The sequence below is a fragment of the Syngnathus floridae genome, chromosome 11 (genome assembly GCF_059516105.1).
Source record: "Syngnathus floridae isolate MCC-2025c chromosome 11, RoL_Sflo_1.0, whole genome shotgun sequence".
Classification (NCBI taxonomy): domain Eukaryota; kingdom Metazoa; phylum Chordata; class Actinopteri; order Syngnathiformes; family Syngnathidae; genus Syngnathus; species Syngnathus floridae.
The window spans coordinates 5888337-5904658 of record NC_142423.1 but is presented as its reverse complement, the minus strand read 5'-3'; the positions used below and the strand labels follow the sequence as shown (position 1 = coordinate 5904658).

The window sequence follows — 16322 nt, the reverse complement described above, 5'->3', positions numbered from 1 at the left end:
GCTTTGTTTCCCTCCCCTGTCGCCCTCACCGCTCAGTTCACTCAGTCTCTCTTTCTCTGCGTCCTGCTCCATCCCAGCGTGGCGTTGGGACCATACAGCCATTGCAACAGATGCACACAAGCAAAATCTGTGCCAAGAAGTTCAACAAATAGTCTGTCCCAAAAATGTTTCTATTTATAACCACCTTTCATTGTTGTGCATCTAAATAAAACTACATAATTTAGGCCCTGTTAATTTACAAACAAACGGTTCCTGTTCGCCACCCAGTTGCATCCAATCAAGTCTGGCTGATTGCTTAAATATGCAGTAGCACCGAGGAACAGTCTCAGGCGTACCGCCGAAGACTCCACAAAACGACACACATGTACACATGAGACTGACTCGCTCAATCTGTGAGCTTTGCAGATGAAAGTGAATCATGTCAGACAAAGGAAACAGCAGACAGACGTTTACATATTAATGGGAATTATATTGAATCAAAGAGTAAATAAGGCAAACTCCTCCAAATGTGTCTCCTCTCTTGTATCATTCTTAATGATCGACTCTCACACACTGCAACAACAGGAAGAGGTGTGTTTGTGTGTGTGCAGGTCAGGCATGCTGCCCTTGACCTTCACAGTGTAAAACTGCAATGGCAGGATGTAACTCAACACAAATGTGTGTGTGAGTCACTAGTAAGCTTTCAATGGCTAAACTGTGGCGACAAAGGTAAGGGACAGAAAAAATATACTCAAAACCCAGCTTCGCTTATTAACACACATTTTCAATGTGTTGCATTTCCTCTTGGGGTATGATAGGCCCTCAGTTTAATGAATTATTCTGCCTTACTCATCCATCACATATTACCTGATCTTACTTCGTTTTGCTCTGCCTCCTCTCAAAATATATGGCGTGCCAGTGGAACCTCATAAATGTGCACATTCAACATCACAGCCTTTAGGGAGTGTCAGCAAGCGTGCGACAGACGTGTGTGTGTGTGTGTTGCAATACTTTCCTATCACACACACAGGTTCCTAAAATACTCGTCTTTGTATCGCTCAGGAAATGCATGCACACGCACACAAACATACACAGCAGGACGCCTGACTCAAATATTGAAGCCAAAAGGAGGGATGCATATTAAACTGGGACTTGGGTAATATTTCATATTAATATAGTCTTATACATTTACAATAAGATCTTTTTTTTGTTTCTGAATGTCAACTTTACAGATGGAGCTTGAGTCAAGATATTTTCAAGTGCTGGTATCAGTCACGGGAAAGTCAATTTGCCACCTTGTGACAGTGACCTATTCTGCTCGAAGGGGAAAAAAAGGATGTTTCAATATGAGGCGATTATTTATCCAATTGCGTCATGAAGCTGGCAATTATTTGAGGCTTGGCGGCTACTATTGTGGGTCGTATTATGTGTCTACAGAATCAGTTCGTTTGGAGCAGAACCACACAGACAGACAGACAGACAGACAGACAGACAGAATGGCCGTCATACTATGAACCAGATTAGAGGCAAATCGTTTTTTTTGGGTGTGTGCGTGTGCATGTGAGTTATAAGGCAAGAAAGCAGCAGAAGAAAAATCACATTTCATAAATAAATCATCTGGGTCCTTGTGATCTGGTGATGGATTCCACACATGCATATACACACTCACACACACTCTGTCCCATGGAGATGATTTTGTTTATTTTGAGAAATGGGGATTTAAAGCCTGTGAGAGTGGTATGCACATGTTTAGGAGGAACGAGGTCATTTCAGTGCGCATGTGTTTGCATAAATGTGTTGTGTGTAGTTACTGTAGCGGCCCCTTATTTTCCCGCTGGTTTAATCCCTCACTAAGAACCAGTATGAGTCCTTATGACTCATGCGGTGGCAGCTCATTTTCTCTGTATATAAATGTTTGTGTGTCTTATATTTTCATTTCAATAATCCCCCAACTGCACGGAACTGTTCCATCCTCAGTTTGTTTTGTGCATGTAAGCATGATGCACCTGAACTCATACTAAGGGTGGCAAATTTAGGTGTGGCTTAGCTTGCGTGATGACTTTGCTTGGCCACTTTGCTGGTCGTAGATGTGCCAAGCCGGGCCAGTCACACAGTGACGGAGTGAGCTCATCTGTACTAAGGGGGGGTCTATAAATATTGTAGATGCCTGCAGTCGAACCTCTCAGCAAGCTACTGTATGATGTCATCCAGGAACACCACTCACTAGGACGGACACACACACACACACACGCACACTGCTGCCAAGGGCCGACAACCTTGGCAACAGTGGGTGTGGTATGTTGTGATGCAGGGACTCAAAGTTGCATTCTGGTCCATCATTGTCTTTAGTTGGTAATGATCTTGTTAGCCATCTTGACCCCACAAGCACACACACCAGATTACCGCCATTGAAGTTCCTGCCTTCCTCACCGAGTGAGACAAATGAAACAAACGATACAGAAGCTTTTCATTCTTGTCTTTGGTTAAGCACGTCTTTCATCCTTCCTACGGCATTGAACAGGGAATTCCTTCACACTGATCTCCAGCCAGACACACTAACACACTGAGTAGGCTCAGCTTTGGCAGCCGATCAGAACCAACCACCAAGGTTGAAGCTGCATGTGCCAGATACACACGCAAGCGCACAAGCGCACACACTAAAATATGTGAAAAAATGAGAGCATCTTTGAAACAGACACGTTTGCTTTGTGTTACCTCATCACATGCCGCCTAGCTTAAATTAACTGCACAGTGTTGCTGACAGTTGGCATCCCACGAGACAGAAGGTGTCAGGAAGTCAACATTCACCCCCAGCCTCCCGTTTCTATGGAAACCAAATGTGCAGCGCTTTGAGAGGCTGAGGTGGTAAGAGAAAGGTCTGCACATGGACACACGCGCATTGACGGATGGAGCCTGATTGACAGTTTGATGTTACGGGGGGTGTGAGGCCAGATGATTTGACATGTATTGTGTGTGCTTAATGTGTGTGATTGCGGAAGACGACCACACGGTGCCCTTGGGTGAGGCAGGGGGGGAATTCTGAAGGGACTTGTATCCCACTGGGTCAGCATTAAACATGCTCCAACTGGATGACGGGTGTATTCCTATTGGGATCTTGTGCGCTCGTGTGTAAGATAACAACATACTGTAAATCGGTGTAATTTGAGACAGAGGGGAAAGAAGAGTTGATTATGACAAATGAAGGGATTAAAAATAACCTGACAATACTGACAGATGATGGAATATGCTGTTTGTGCTGACTTGGCACAAATGAGCAAGAACAGCTTTTATTATTCTTGATCACATGCTAATGTTTTATGTTAGTAAAAAAAAATGTGATTTTAATTTTTATATAAAAAAAAGAGATTTGAATCACACATGCAGAGTTGTCCCCAGGGTTTGTCGCTTTAAGCGCACTAAATCAGCCAAACTGGACAGACTTAAGCGGCTCTTACAAGAGAGGTTTGCAATCAGGAGAAAGTGCAGCATTAAGTGTTAATGTGAAAAGGCTCAGGTGGATTGTTAGTTTAAATGGGAGAATCTGCCGCAACAATTTACTCCATGCATATCAACAGTGATGTCGCTATGCGGTTACAGACAAATACATTTTTATATTTCACCTCAGAATCCAGACCAGAGCAATTAAAACACAAGATTGCAGTGACTGAGTGTGTGCGCTCCCTCGAGGGTACCCACCCCCCCATTACTCTTCTCACGGAAAGGAGAAAGACTAGAGTGGTTATCCGGTGAGTGACACAAGATGCGGAAATGTTCGTATTTGCAGACTGAGAGCTGAGAAGCGCAGAAACTGGAGTAAGCAAAAAGGAACAATTCACAATGACAAAAGGGTGCAAGGGGAAACTGGATATGGATGAGGAGGAAACATGGAAGATGGCTGCGGAAGTGTGTGTGTTGGAAGGAGCTTGGATAGGAGGGTCGGTGGGCGATAGGAGATGCCGGCTTCAAGTGACCTTTATGTAACGCAACTACAGGCTCCTCCCCTTCATCGCTCATTTACAATTGAGCTCTTTTGCAAGTGGACACATTGATGGAGTCAAACTCTAATGAGATTCACACGCAGAGATGAATACAAAAGCCACTTGGACACACTGTTGTGCTAAATGTGTTAGCCCGAGTGTTAACTTGACTATCTTAGTTTGGTTTATAACCAAGGGAAAGTAGAATCATTTTCCCTGTTCCATCGAGAGAAAGTGTTTGTTTGCAAAACACCCATCCAGAAATTCATTTGAAAATCATGCTCTCAGGCTATGATGGAGACATGGCGCTTAGTGTAATGAGCTGATTTGGGTCGATTCATTGCACACTTGCAATAGCTAAAGGACATCTTTACGCACGTTGACACACGAACGTACACTGCCCACCTTATGGAGTCGGAGCAAAGCCGTGCGAGTGAGCAAAGAGATATGCAGCTTTATCTGACAGACCGATAGCTAACTAATAGGCCTCTCAGCGCTCACGCTTACAGCCAACGCCGCTGATAAGGCAGAGAGAGAGCGAGAGAAACCGAGAGTGCGAGCTTGCGTGCTTGCGAGAGGACACAGCACTGTTGGTTGACGTGGAGATTTGATTTTCACAGCGTCTGCGTGTGTGTTTACCAAAAGGAGCTAGAGAGTACTGATATTTTCCTACCTTGATTCACTCGTGGTACTGTGAGGTTTATATTGAGAGTTTTTACAAATATGACAAAAGGTGCTTTTCAGGAAATGTGACTTGAGTGCACACAAAGTTGTTTTCAAATAAAACCATAGCGAGGTCTTTGCAGCAAAGTCAGCTCATGTCATCTTCTATTTATCACAGACGACCCTCAGAACATGGATTAATTTGGTGTGTGACCGGCCATGACTTTACTTTCAAGTGGCTAATATCTCATTCGCATCAGGGGAGACACTTTAGTGTGCAAGTAGCAAGTCATCGTGCGAGTTCATCCCCATGCGGCTTGTGTGTGAAGGATGCATCAAGCCAGTTGCACACAAATTGCAATCCAAAATGTCCGTTATGATATAATTATCATACAATCAGACATGAAATATAATGTGACGTGGGAAAAACGATGTTTGTCACTGTACATCCACCAACGATAGATGTTCAATGTCAGCCTTTCGCTAACTAGCTAAACTGTATGTCTTGTAACTCTGTGTCCTTCTCCTAAATCCTCTATTTAACTTGCATGTCACGCTTTCACTGAGTGGTTTGTGTGTGGTAGCAGAATGGGGGCTAGTCGGTAGGCAGGGCTTGTGTGTGGGGGGGTGCTTCATCTCTGACAAACTGTATTTCATGGAGCGCATTTAGCATTATGAAGATCTTGAAATCCCTTTAACGGTTCAACTATGGACTTTAGCCTCTGATGCCACATTTTACTGGTTAAAAAAAAATGTTGGGTCTTCAAGATGTCCTCTCATGTGTGTGTGCATGTACTGTAGATACACTTTATGAACTGTATATTTCGGTATGCAGAAGACATGGCAGTTGTTGTCAGCATAATTAGGGCACGTCTCATTTCTGCGGAGACTGTTTCCATTCAACTTACTGTTCAGCGGTTTTTAAATCTATATTGTTTATCATCCTCCCACGGTCCTCACTTGATCTCCCATGATGCAGAGGGGACAAATTGGCACCCCACTGAGTTAAATGTGCCTGGTGCCGAGAGCCAGATGGCACTGGCACAGGGACGGAAGGAATGAAGGATGGATGCAACTAAAAGATGGCGTGCCGAAGTCATGGCGCGACAGGGCCAGCATGGCGGTGATAGCAATCCACAATTATAATCCGTTAGCACTCAGGGGCGCTAAAGGCTGCGTGACCTGGTCGGACAGAGCTTCAAGGAGGTCCTGAATCAAACTGAATAGCTCGCAATCAGAGAAAAAAATTGTGAGCTGCAGAGAAGAAGAGAGTGACACATTATGTAAAACTGTCAAGATGCTGGAGAGAGAAGAATGTGACGTTAGTCGACTGCTGCTGCTGGAGGTGTAAAGATTTTGGAGTCTCATCACTAGTTATGAGTGAGTGTCAATGATGCCCCTGCTTAAATGGAATACAAATAAATGGAGCCATTAAGGTACTGTGATGCCCTCTCGGCACTTTCAGCCATTTATTGAACAATAAACACAAAAATAGAAAATGAGAATGATGTCAAGGCGCTGCTGTTGGCCACTACTCACACCAAGACACTCACGGACTAAGCACAGTTACAAGTTCAATACCAACCACAGGGGGGGCCAGGGAGCACAGAATCCAAACTATACATTGTGTCTGACAAGTACCAAAAGTCCCAATTCAAAACACTGATGTTAGAATAGCCTGAAAATGCAAAATGAAGACCCTTGAGAACATTTTCATGTCCCTTTGTCTTGACTTCTCACGTTCTGTCCTTTCTCTGTCGCTGTCTCCCTCTCTTCCTCTAACAGGGTTTCTTGGTGGCATTCAGCTGCTCACTTTACGCTCCACTTTGCTCCACATCAACCCAAATTCCCCTGTTTGGTGCTTATGTAACACAGCAAAAAGATTGGGAATCGGCAGCTCACCAATGAGGACAAACACGTTTTTGGAGTGACTTCACTTACCCTCCCCAATATTGTCTCAGGCTACGGCTACCAATCAAGTGTAAACAACACTTGCTGTAGGCATGCTCGCTCGCTCACTCACAAAATCTGACATATTAATATTACATTGTAACATTTGGAAACAGAGAATGTTTCTGGGACGTGAGTTCACGTGGTGGCCAGAGGCTCCCAAACCTGCATCTCTTTGGGGCTCGTGTCTCTTCTGCCAATCAGTCAATCAACATTCACATCCGATTTCCAAAAATACACCAAATAGATATTACACCTCTGAGGGTTTGAGAATACTGCCATTCATTTCGCACAATTTAAAAAGAAAAACTAATTCTCTTAAGATGTCAAGCGTATTGGCAGCCTTACCAAGCACCGACATGTGTGTTTGTTTCCCTGTTAGCCAAACGTCGCTTCTAGCTGTTAGTTGCCTGCCAGTACTACTGTGGGAATCAAAATGACAGAGTCTGGATAATGTACAGCAAAACAAAGTCTTATCGCAATAGGAGGAACTGCATTGCAGAGCCAAATGAGAAGCCTATGATTTTCCCTTGCCACACACATTTTAACACTTTCTCCTGTGCCATCTTTATATACACGTATATATGTATATGCGTGTGTGTGTGCCTGTACAATTGCAGTCGAGGCTATTGCAATTATTTAATAGAGTATATTGCTATTATTGTTGCTTCACAGTAGCATGTAGCTAAGTTGACCAGAAAACAAGGCCGATATTAAACCTGCTAAACGCATTACTCAGAATGAAAACGACAAAACTTACATGGGTTAATGGTAATTTACGGTGGCCTAAACATTTTAGATCCGGATGCTAAACCTCTTGTGACGTCTGGATTGTGTCACTGACGCATCAGCGAGCCTCTCGTCTCATGTCAATGCAGCCGGGGCCAATGTGCCTCCTGTCTGCCAGCTCAAAACGCTACCGGCAAGTGGAAAATCAGGGCTAAAATGCTGTAATTCGAATTAGCTCTGACTCAGTACGCTCTGAGCACAGTTAAGGTATAAAATAAATGCACCTCATTTACCAGGCTAACCATCATAAAAATAGTACACTTAGCGGGTGCACTGCTTTTTTTTAAAATTTGCATCGTCACGGCAACAGCGAAGCATGCTTTTCCTCCAGGTGAGAGATGTTTCATTGCAAACTAGGGAATTTATTTGCAGCTCATATTTAATATTTATAATAAATAAACAGAACCACTTTTTGTTGCTCCGGGACCAATGTTATAATTTTCCAATTGGAATGCACCACATCATCGTGCAATATGTATATTATATAATTTTTCACCAACATTAGTCAAGCAAATAGACACTGCACGGTCCTCACTTGGCTTGATGTAGATCTACTTGCTATTTGTGTGTTATTAATGATACACAGGCAAAATGGTATGCACAGCCACTAAAATTCAATACAAGAGGTGGTTGTTGTTTCGGAATGGCAGCAACGTATGTGTGTGTGTGTGTGTGTGCGTGTGTGCGTGTGTGTGTGCGTGTGTGTGTGTGCGTGCGTGCGTGCGTGTGTGCGTGCGTGCGTGCGTGCGTGCGTGCGCGTGTGTGTGTGTGTGTGTGTGTGTGTGTGTGTGTCTCCTCTTTGTATGCTGGCAAAAAATAGCCAGTGTTGCATCTGACCGGAACAGGTGTCACAACACACAAACACACGGCTGAACACTGCAAACTTTTTATAACCTTATGTGGTTAGCCGTTCTCGGAATAAAGGTGAAAACGGGACCGCCCCCATCATAAATCTTCGCTCTGGAGCCGTGAAAGATTTGGCATTGTAAAACTAACGGCAAAGAGTGTGAACTACAGGCCGCAGGATTCCCTTCGAATTCTGTCATCACTCTGAAGTTGCCTGGCAAAAAAACTAACTATAGATGGTGACAAACGAAAGACAAAACAACCCAGTGATCCAAAGTCACTCTGCCGCTACCGTATTTGGCAACACAGCTTTTAACAATACAAATTGCCTTTTATACCAAAGTGACAAATTGCGCTACTGCGTTATGAAAACTGGATTGAAGAGTCGCCTAAAATCAGCATGTTGGTTTTAAGTATTTGGAAAAGCAGCCTTATCGTTTCTTGCTAATTCCTATTTCAAGGCTACCCACAGGGCTTCACACTTGAAAACCAGCTAATGCCACATAATCAACACTCCAAACTAATATCAAATCATTAAAAAGTTAATTTTGTATTATGAGGAAATACCAATTCAGCACACATATCTGCAAGTGCAATTTTACAATTTTTGCATCAGTTTTTGATGCAGCCAACACATTTGAATGCACTCCTTTTTCACACTTGTTTTTTTTCCAGCACAGAAATGTAAATAGCCTTATTTTCAGATGTTTCCAGGTTCTAAATGTTGCCATGGAAACAAACAATCTACTAAAAAAACACCCCAATATCATTGTGTTAAAAACAGTGATTCAAAATGAAACTGAAAATAAAACAATTAAAAATGGGTCTAGTCAGAGCAAGGGTGTCAACCTCAATCTCAGCAGGCACACCGGTTGGTTGTTGGTTGGAATATTTCCAACTTTAGGGAGGAGCAAACCCGAATGATACAGCACATGAAACATTTTAGTCAGGGCTATCATTTTTATTTATATAGCCTGATCTCAAGAAAGCGGGAATTCGTGTAGCTTGCGTAACGTGTTTAAAGAATGAATAACTATAAAAAAGGCATGCTGAACTAATGTTTAGCACGTCTGCCTCACAGTTGGGTGATCGGTCTTTACCAAAGGTATTGATCTAACAAAATATTTTTGTCCCCTGTATTGTTATGTCTGTGTAATATTCTGCCTTCAGTGTTTCTTGACTCTTTTGGAGCACACTGGCCCAGAAATGTCAAATCACATACACACACACATGTGTAGGTGTAGATGATGCATGTTAGAAGACAAGGTGGTGAATATAGAAGAGGAGAATCGCATCGAGACACTTCCTACCAAAAGGTTACACGGCATTGTCGGCTACGGCAAGGAGCACAACACCGCTCTAATACATTCAGTGTTTCCAAAGCTGTGATCCGATTCTTTTTTTTTTTTTTACACCGTTTTAATGTGTTAAGGCTAGACATGCCCCTGCTCCAACAAAGCAGAGCAAACCTGGAATAAATTCCAAAAGATTTGCATCACTTATTGTTTAGAAGACATAAATTCATCAGCAAACAAGGACAAACAAATATGTTTGCCAATAAAGCGCTTGATGATCAAAAAATATCTTCCTACAAATCACAACCCAATAAAAACTGACCCATTTTTTCCGCTGAACCTGATGTTTGAGAAACTTACCTGCCGTCATCTTTACGCTGGTGCTTTCAAGTCTTGGTTTTGAAGTGTGTGTGTGCACAGTCAGCTTATAAGCAAGCATACCAGTTGCAATGTATGTGTAATGTCCCTGAGGTGAATGACATCATAACTAATACTTGCGTTATTGCTACAATTACACATCACATTAAAGCAAGATTAGGAAACAGGCATGACAGCCTCTTCCCATCCCCTTTCTCTCTATCTCTGGTACACACAAAAACACATTCTCTCTCACACAAACACACACACGTAAGTGCATGTGTGGAAGCAAGCAGCCCAGGGCAATGTACACTAGCAAGCAGCCATGTTTCTCCCACAAGCGACTGCAGCGATGCTGTCATCTCCAGCATGGTTCTTTCTCGCTCTCTCTCTATCACACATACACACACTCAGCACAGCGTCATGCTCGGTGTGACCTCACGCCACACGTTTAGACCTGAGGGTTGGAGAGGATAACACAATATTTTGTGCTGAGGCCTCATTGTCGCCATGCTAGGTGGCTGCAACATCGCTTATTCAGCTCTACCGTCACCGACCTGCCAGGTCACCATAGGCGCTCAATCACTGCCATCGACGGCTATAGACGTCAAAGTTTCATTTTAACTGGGCTGGCAGTGAATGTGATAATGATGAGGTGGGCCTTGGTCTCTTCTCTGCAGGGGTTCCATGCAAAATGTGGGCCAAAGCCTGATAGTAGCAAACCCACTTTTCTATATTTCTTGTTAGATAAGCTTGGCTGCATATGCAGGAAAGTATGATCAAGAGCTGAAAAACAGCAACCCATTAAAGAGGCAACATGATGCCAGTCACGACCTACATCGGCAACATCACAAGAAGTAACTCAAAGATTTATCTGACATAATACAGTTATATACTATATGTCTCATTGGTAGACTCAATTGTAAATTGAATAACTTTTATTCTTTTTGAGAAAGACCATTTTCTGCAGGTTTTTCCAGACCTTTTCATTTGTTATTGTAAATATGGTTTTCTTATTCCCTGTATGCTTTATGTGCTAAGGGTTAAAACCATAATGTTAGTAAAAATATTATATTATGATACGCTACAGTACATTTGTAATTTCAACATGCGCTTACATTTCTAACATGTACCCCAATCCTAAATGGTGACCAGAGGGAAGTCAATTTGTCTCTGCGGAAGAACTCCACTCATTCCCTCTGACCTATTTTCATACATCTTGATCACAGGCCTTGAATAGTTCACACAATCCTTTAAAAGCAGGGCTACCATGATCGTGATCTTTCCTCACAATATGAAGACTGCCACTCATCTGTAGTTATATCGCCTCTCTGATCCAAATCCCCCAATAACTGGACTCTTGACAGTTGCCTAGCCAAACAAGATATACCATGCAACATAAATGTGAGGAACCTGGACCCTTCCATGCAGAGACCGTCTGCTCCTCACCTGAGGCAAGGCTGCGTTGATCTGACGCTGCAGCACGTCCCTCTCGTGCAGCGCCGCCTGCAGTTTGGTCTGCGACTGGATTAGGGTCTCCTGGGTCTCCCTGAGGGACTCTAGTAGCTTGTCTCTCTCGTCCAACATGTTGACCATCAGCTGCTCGAAGTTGGCCTCCTGCTCGGAACCATTCGGCACGCTGCCGGGTCCTCTCGGGGGACCGGCCGAGTCCCCCTCGTTGATGGTCGGCATCACTTCGCACATCATCTCTGCTGCGCTGGATGAAGAGGCGACGTGATTGTCGGTTCAAGACGCGTGCGTGTGTTACATATGAATTAAGCATTAAGCATCTAAGTGGAGGCCATAAACCAAAAAAAAAAAGAAAAAAGAAAAAAAAAAGGCAGCATGCATTTGTGGAGGCGCGCCTTTATATTCACGCGCCAAGTGTCTTCTTAATCATGCATTTAATTCTTACCTATTCAGTGGGAGCCAAATGACGCGATAACTGGCGACCTTCCATCCTCGTTAACACATCTACCGTCGTTTCTCCCCGTGTGCAGATCCGCCCTTACCGGCGCGCCATGCACTCCCTCGCTCACATGTACCGAACCCGGCGTGACGTGATTGACAGGTCAGGCGCGCCGCCGCTCGGAGGGGCGGTGTCTGCGAGCACGGCGGCGATCATCGGAACAATTCCAAAATACCAGAATAGAACCGTGACAGAACGTCTGATGGGCTCTTGGAGCCAGTCAATGTGTGTGCGCGCGTGTGTGTGACAGAGTGATCGAGTCTTACTGTATCTGCATCCGCCTTCTCTGCTTCCACCCCCTCCCACCACACACGCACCATCACCGCTTAAACACACACATCGCTTGTAACAAAACCCGTCTACCTTACATGATGTATTGCACACTTACAAGGTCACATTTGTCTGCTGCTTCATGGGTGAATGTACACTCATATAGCGCTATTTGCATGATTATGACCCAGTAGCTCCATCACCGCCACACGCTCATTAATTAACGCTGTGCATGATTGCACACTTGGATGCACAGCGCTCCCTGCAGGATTACCTATGAAAATGGAATTCTGTCATGCGGAAGACACAAAACGACGATATTGCAAGTCTTAACTGCTTTTTCGACTTGTGCCATATATTTCATAGAGTATACTGTGTTGTGGGAAATGTCGACAACCTCAGATTGTTGTCTTTACTAGAATACAACTATAAAACACAATAAAACAGCTCCTTTGGGCTAAAGTTGTGTAAAGTGTTTATTGTGTGATAAGCGAGAGCCTGCCTCTCTTAAACTTAAATGGGATGGAACCCTAATAAAAGGCATTGTTAGGACTTTCATCCATCAATCCATCAACCATTTTCTGCACCGCTTATCTTCGCAAGCGAGATAATGTTTGCGTATCCGCTGGGACTAAACGTCGACAAACAATGCAAAAAGGTTAATTAAATAAACAGAGATAATCTAATAATGAACCACGTTTGAATTTGTGGGTATTGTATGTCAGGAAAAAAGAACCACTACCAGAATTAGACAACTGTACTCTCGCGATATTTACTAGATTACGCCATTCCATGATGGCTGAAGATCCTGGCGGGGTTATTTTCAATATCTCTCTCATTTATTTTAATTTTTCCTTATTCCAGCTTGCCATAGAGCCATGGCTGGATTCGCAGCCACGTTAAGCGTCCACGGAACATTAGTGACGACATGCCCAAGAAAGGGAACCGAAAACGGCTGAAATTTCGGGCTGTGGACGTCTGCTCGGAATCGGGTAGGTCGGGTTCGTATTGACTTTTCCAATAGCCAACAAAGCTAGCTCGTCCGCCGCTACAGCGTTGGTTCAGAAATAACGATCTTAACTTCAGAACTTCGGAGTTTTGTAATTTAGTTTAGAATTTACAGTGTATGCAAACGTTAATGATTTATTTTTAGGGAGTTGGCCAAATTGGATGGCGTAAGATAGATCATGTGTGTTCTAACATGTATTAGAGCTAAAGTGGCTCACAGGTTAAACATAGCTCAGAGGTCTTGTGCATTTTATCTTTAAGAAATATGCAGCGTGACTAAGCAGTTTTTACTCCTCCTTCAGTGACTGTGGCTGATTATGCTGATTCTGATCCGGCCGTTGTGAAGTCTGGTAGGGTGAAAAAGGCCGTTGCAAATGCAATTGAAAAAGAAGGTAATTATACAGTGCTGCACAATTTTTTTTCTCCTCTTATATATGAACTAATCCGCTTCACCGCTTTACATTTCAGTCAAATTACTCTGTGGCCTGGAAGCATCTCACGGTGCTGTGGAAGAAGTCCTTTCGTCTGCTGGGAACATTAAAATAGATAGTTTGGACAGCAGCGATGACCTGGACGCAGAGGAAGATGGCATTGGTGAAACTAAAGTAATCCACAAGAAGAAGAGCAAGAGGAGAAAGGGTATGATCTCACAATATGTGTGAGGAAAAGTGGGAAGCGGCTTTATTTTATTCACACTGTTTGCGCACTTCCAGAGAGCCGTGAAAGCAGTGATGGACAGGACTATCCGGTGGACATCTGGCTGATGCTTTCTTCTTATATTCGACCTGAAGATGTATGCAGATTCTCACTCATCTGTAGGAATTCATGGATGGTCACATGCACCACAGTTTTTTGGACCAGGCTGTACAGAAGGTAAGATTGTTTGACCTTAACATTCAAAAATGTATTTCTGGAGTATTGGCTGTGTTGTGGTTCGGGTATAACACACCTGATGTTCTATTTCTCCTCCCATTTAAAGACACTACCGGATGGATGTTGACCTGCCGTTTTGGCTCCAGCCCGACTGCATTGACAGGACATGCAGCCTCAGGGCTCGTGTGATTCGCTCCCTTTTCCATTTGTATGAGCCGTTCAGCTCACGTGTCTCCAAAATTCCTGCTTTCCCGGAATCTACCCCTACATCTTTGCTCAATTCCAAGGTAAGCCTGCTCATAGATGCTAAAGACCGTTCTGATTTTGCAATTTTTGTTTTTAGTTTAGTTTAATGATCAATCTCTCAAATGTGCTCCTCCTCTTTAGCATCTACAGTTTCTCATTGGAGTGAATATATGACTTTGTTTTTCTTTTGCAGTGTTTATTGTTCTGGATAAAAAGGATGACTGGGACTCGACCAGAAGGATTGTGGGAGTTCAACTTCAAGTTCTTAAAGCAGGTAACGGGCTTTGTCAAAAACAGCCACACTGAAGCTTGGCAGTTTACTTCATCTCATCTTTGGTTCCGAGCAGCAAAACAAGAAGAATGGCCGCGCAAAGTCCTTGCGCATGCCCAAGCAGTATGAAGACGTCCACACCAATTCGGACTCGGACTGTTACATGCTCCAAGTCTCAACGTTCAACTTCATTTTCACTCCTGTGGTCATGGGCATGACACTTACCCTGGTTGGTGTGATAATCTCGTCTTTTATAGTTGCCTTGATATTTCGATTTTGCTGTAGCTATTAGAAATTTTTGCTACAGAAAATGGGAAAGTGTTACACCTCAAATGTGACATTTATCTCTGTGTATTTTTTTTCCCCCATTATATTTTATTTATTCTCATTTTATCTCATGTAGTCTGCTCTGTTTGCTGTTTTTGTAGTTCACAATCAATGTCAGCACGGACATGCGCCATCACCGCGTTCGTCTCGTGTTCCAGGACTCGCCGATCCAAAGAGGAAGGAAAAGAGGCGATTATGGCAGCACACAGGTTGTGCTGGATCCAGTTCACAGTGTGAGGCTTGTGGACTGGTGGCATCCACAGTACCCTTTGTCACAGTAAAAGGCTTGCACCGAGAGTCTTGATCGTTATCTTGCTGTTTGCCCAAGAGAAATTTGTTCCAAACTCCTTACTACATGCGCTGAGTTCTAAAGAGGGAAGTACTTCGAGCACTTCTGCTCTGGACCATTTAAGTGAAGTTCACTGTCACTTCGTAGCTACATGGTTGCTAATCAGGCCTCACAATTTAAGCATTAAAAAATATGCCTGTTTGTTAAAAAAAATATTTAGCTGAGTCAAATGATTACCGTATAATAATCAGTGAAATTGTTTGCGATATGATTATTGGATGAAAACGTAATGTGGCATTTGACTGGTCAAATTTTATTTTCATAACAGACTTAACTATCATTGCAATTCCTGCCTATCCTTCCAATTAATTTATCCCTCCTCTTTTTTTGCACTTGTTTCACAAGTTGCTGCCATCTGAATGTGTATCGAATGCAGATTTTTTTCAGCCACAATTATGGATTTTTCTGTCCAACCAAAATGTGGATCTTAAATGATCTAATCAGAGACATACTTGGAATGCATTGTGATAAGTGGCCACTGAGAACATTTATGTCCGATATGACTGGTTGTCTTCTTGTGTTTCTTGGTCTTGCACTCTTAAAAAACTTGACTTAGTGTGACTGAACTTTGTCCCTTCCTTCCACTTCTGCAGTATATGTGCTCATGTGTTAACCATATTGAATGTTTCATCATACAAATCACATACTTGATCATGATTGGAAGTGGAGAGAAGGTGCTACCTCAGAAAAGGTTTATCTCTGATTTTTATTCCCCAGCTTTAATAAGACACGGCATCTCTATCTGATAATGTGCAATGTAGACATGTACAGACAAAAAAAATGGTAGATGGCAATTGAGTGCTTTAGTTGTGGATCAACTATTTACTCTCCAATTGGTTGATATACCCCCCTCTTGTGGCAACACGTGGTACTGCAAGCGCACACGATTTCCATATCTTCTGTTTCCCAACGAGCGAGACACACCTAATTTGTTATCAGTACAATATGTGCTTCTAACAACATGTACACCACGGTCCGTTGAATATAAAAACACACAATATTTCCCAAAAAGCCACCCATTCATGAGCACCGAGTCTAAATAGCCTTAAGTGGAACCTTATATAGAGAAATAATGCATGCTATAAAACGCAAAAAAATGTTTTTTCCCCCTAGCAGTCCTATAAAGGGAAACATTACGTACGTACGTTAGGGG

General features: G+C 43.1%; 2 protein-coding genes across 3 annotated transcripts in view; one reads left to right on the top strand and one right to left on the bottom strand.

Moving 5' to 3' along the window:
- The window catches only part of ppfia4 (PTPRF interacting protein alpha 4), a 31138-nt gene extending 18939 nt beyond the window's left edge, over positions 1-12199 (bottom strand). Inside the window, exons 1-2 of one of the 2 annotated variants that reach the window (XM_088389963.1) lie at positions 11772-12199; positions 11306-11573 (exon numbers count right to left, since the gene is read on the bottom strand). In XM_088389963.1, the coding sequence (XP_088246089.1) occupies positions 11306-11563 (258 nt within the window). In that variant the 5' untranslated portion in view covers positions 11564-11573; positions 11772-12199. The remainder of the gene's footprint in view (positions 1-11305; positions 11574-11771) is intronic. The other variant, XM_088389962.1, reaches the window with a different exon arrangement.
- Positions 12200-12871: 672 nt separating this feature from the next.
- tmem183a (transmembrane protein 183A) lies at positions 12872-15730 on the top strand. Its single transcript, XM_088389849.1, has 8 exons — positions 12872-13087; positions 13406-13495; positions 13572-13742; positions 13817-13976; positions 14083-14263; positions 14416-14496; positions 14570-14722; positions 14922-15730. Exons 1-8 carry the CDS (start codon positions 13024-13026, stop codon positions 15099-15101), a joined length of 1080 nt encoding a protein of 359 aa, XP_088245975.1. The 5' UTR covers positions 12872-13023; the 3' UTR covers positions 15102-15730.
- Positions 15731-16322: the final 592 nt, after the last annotated feature.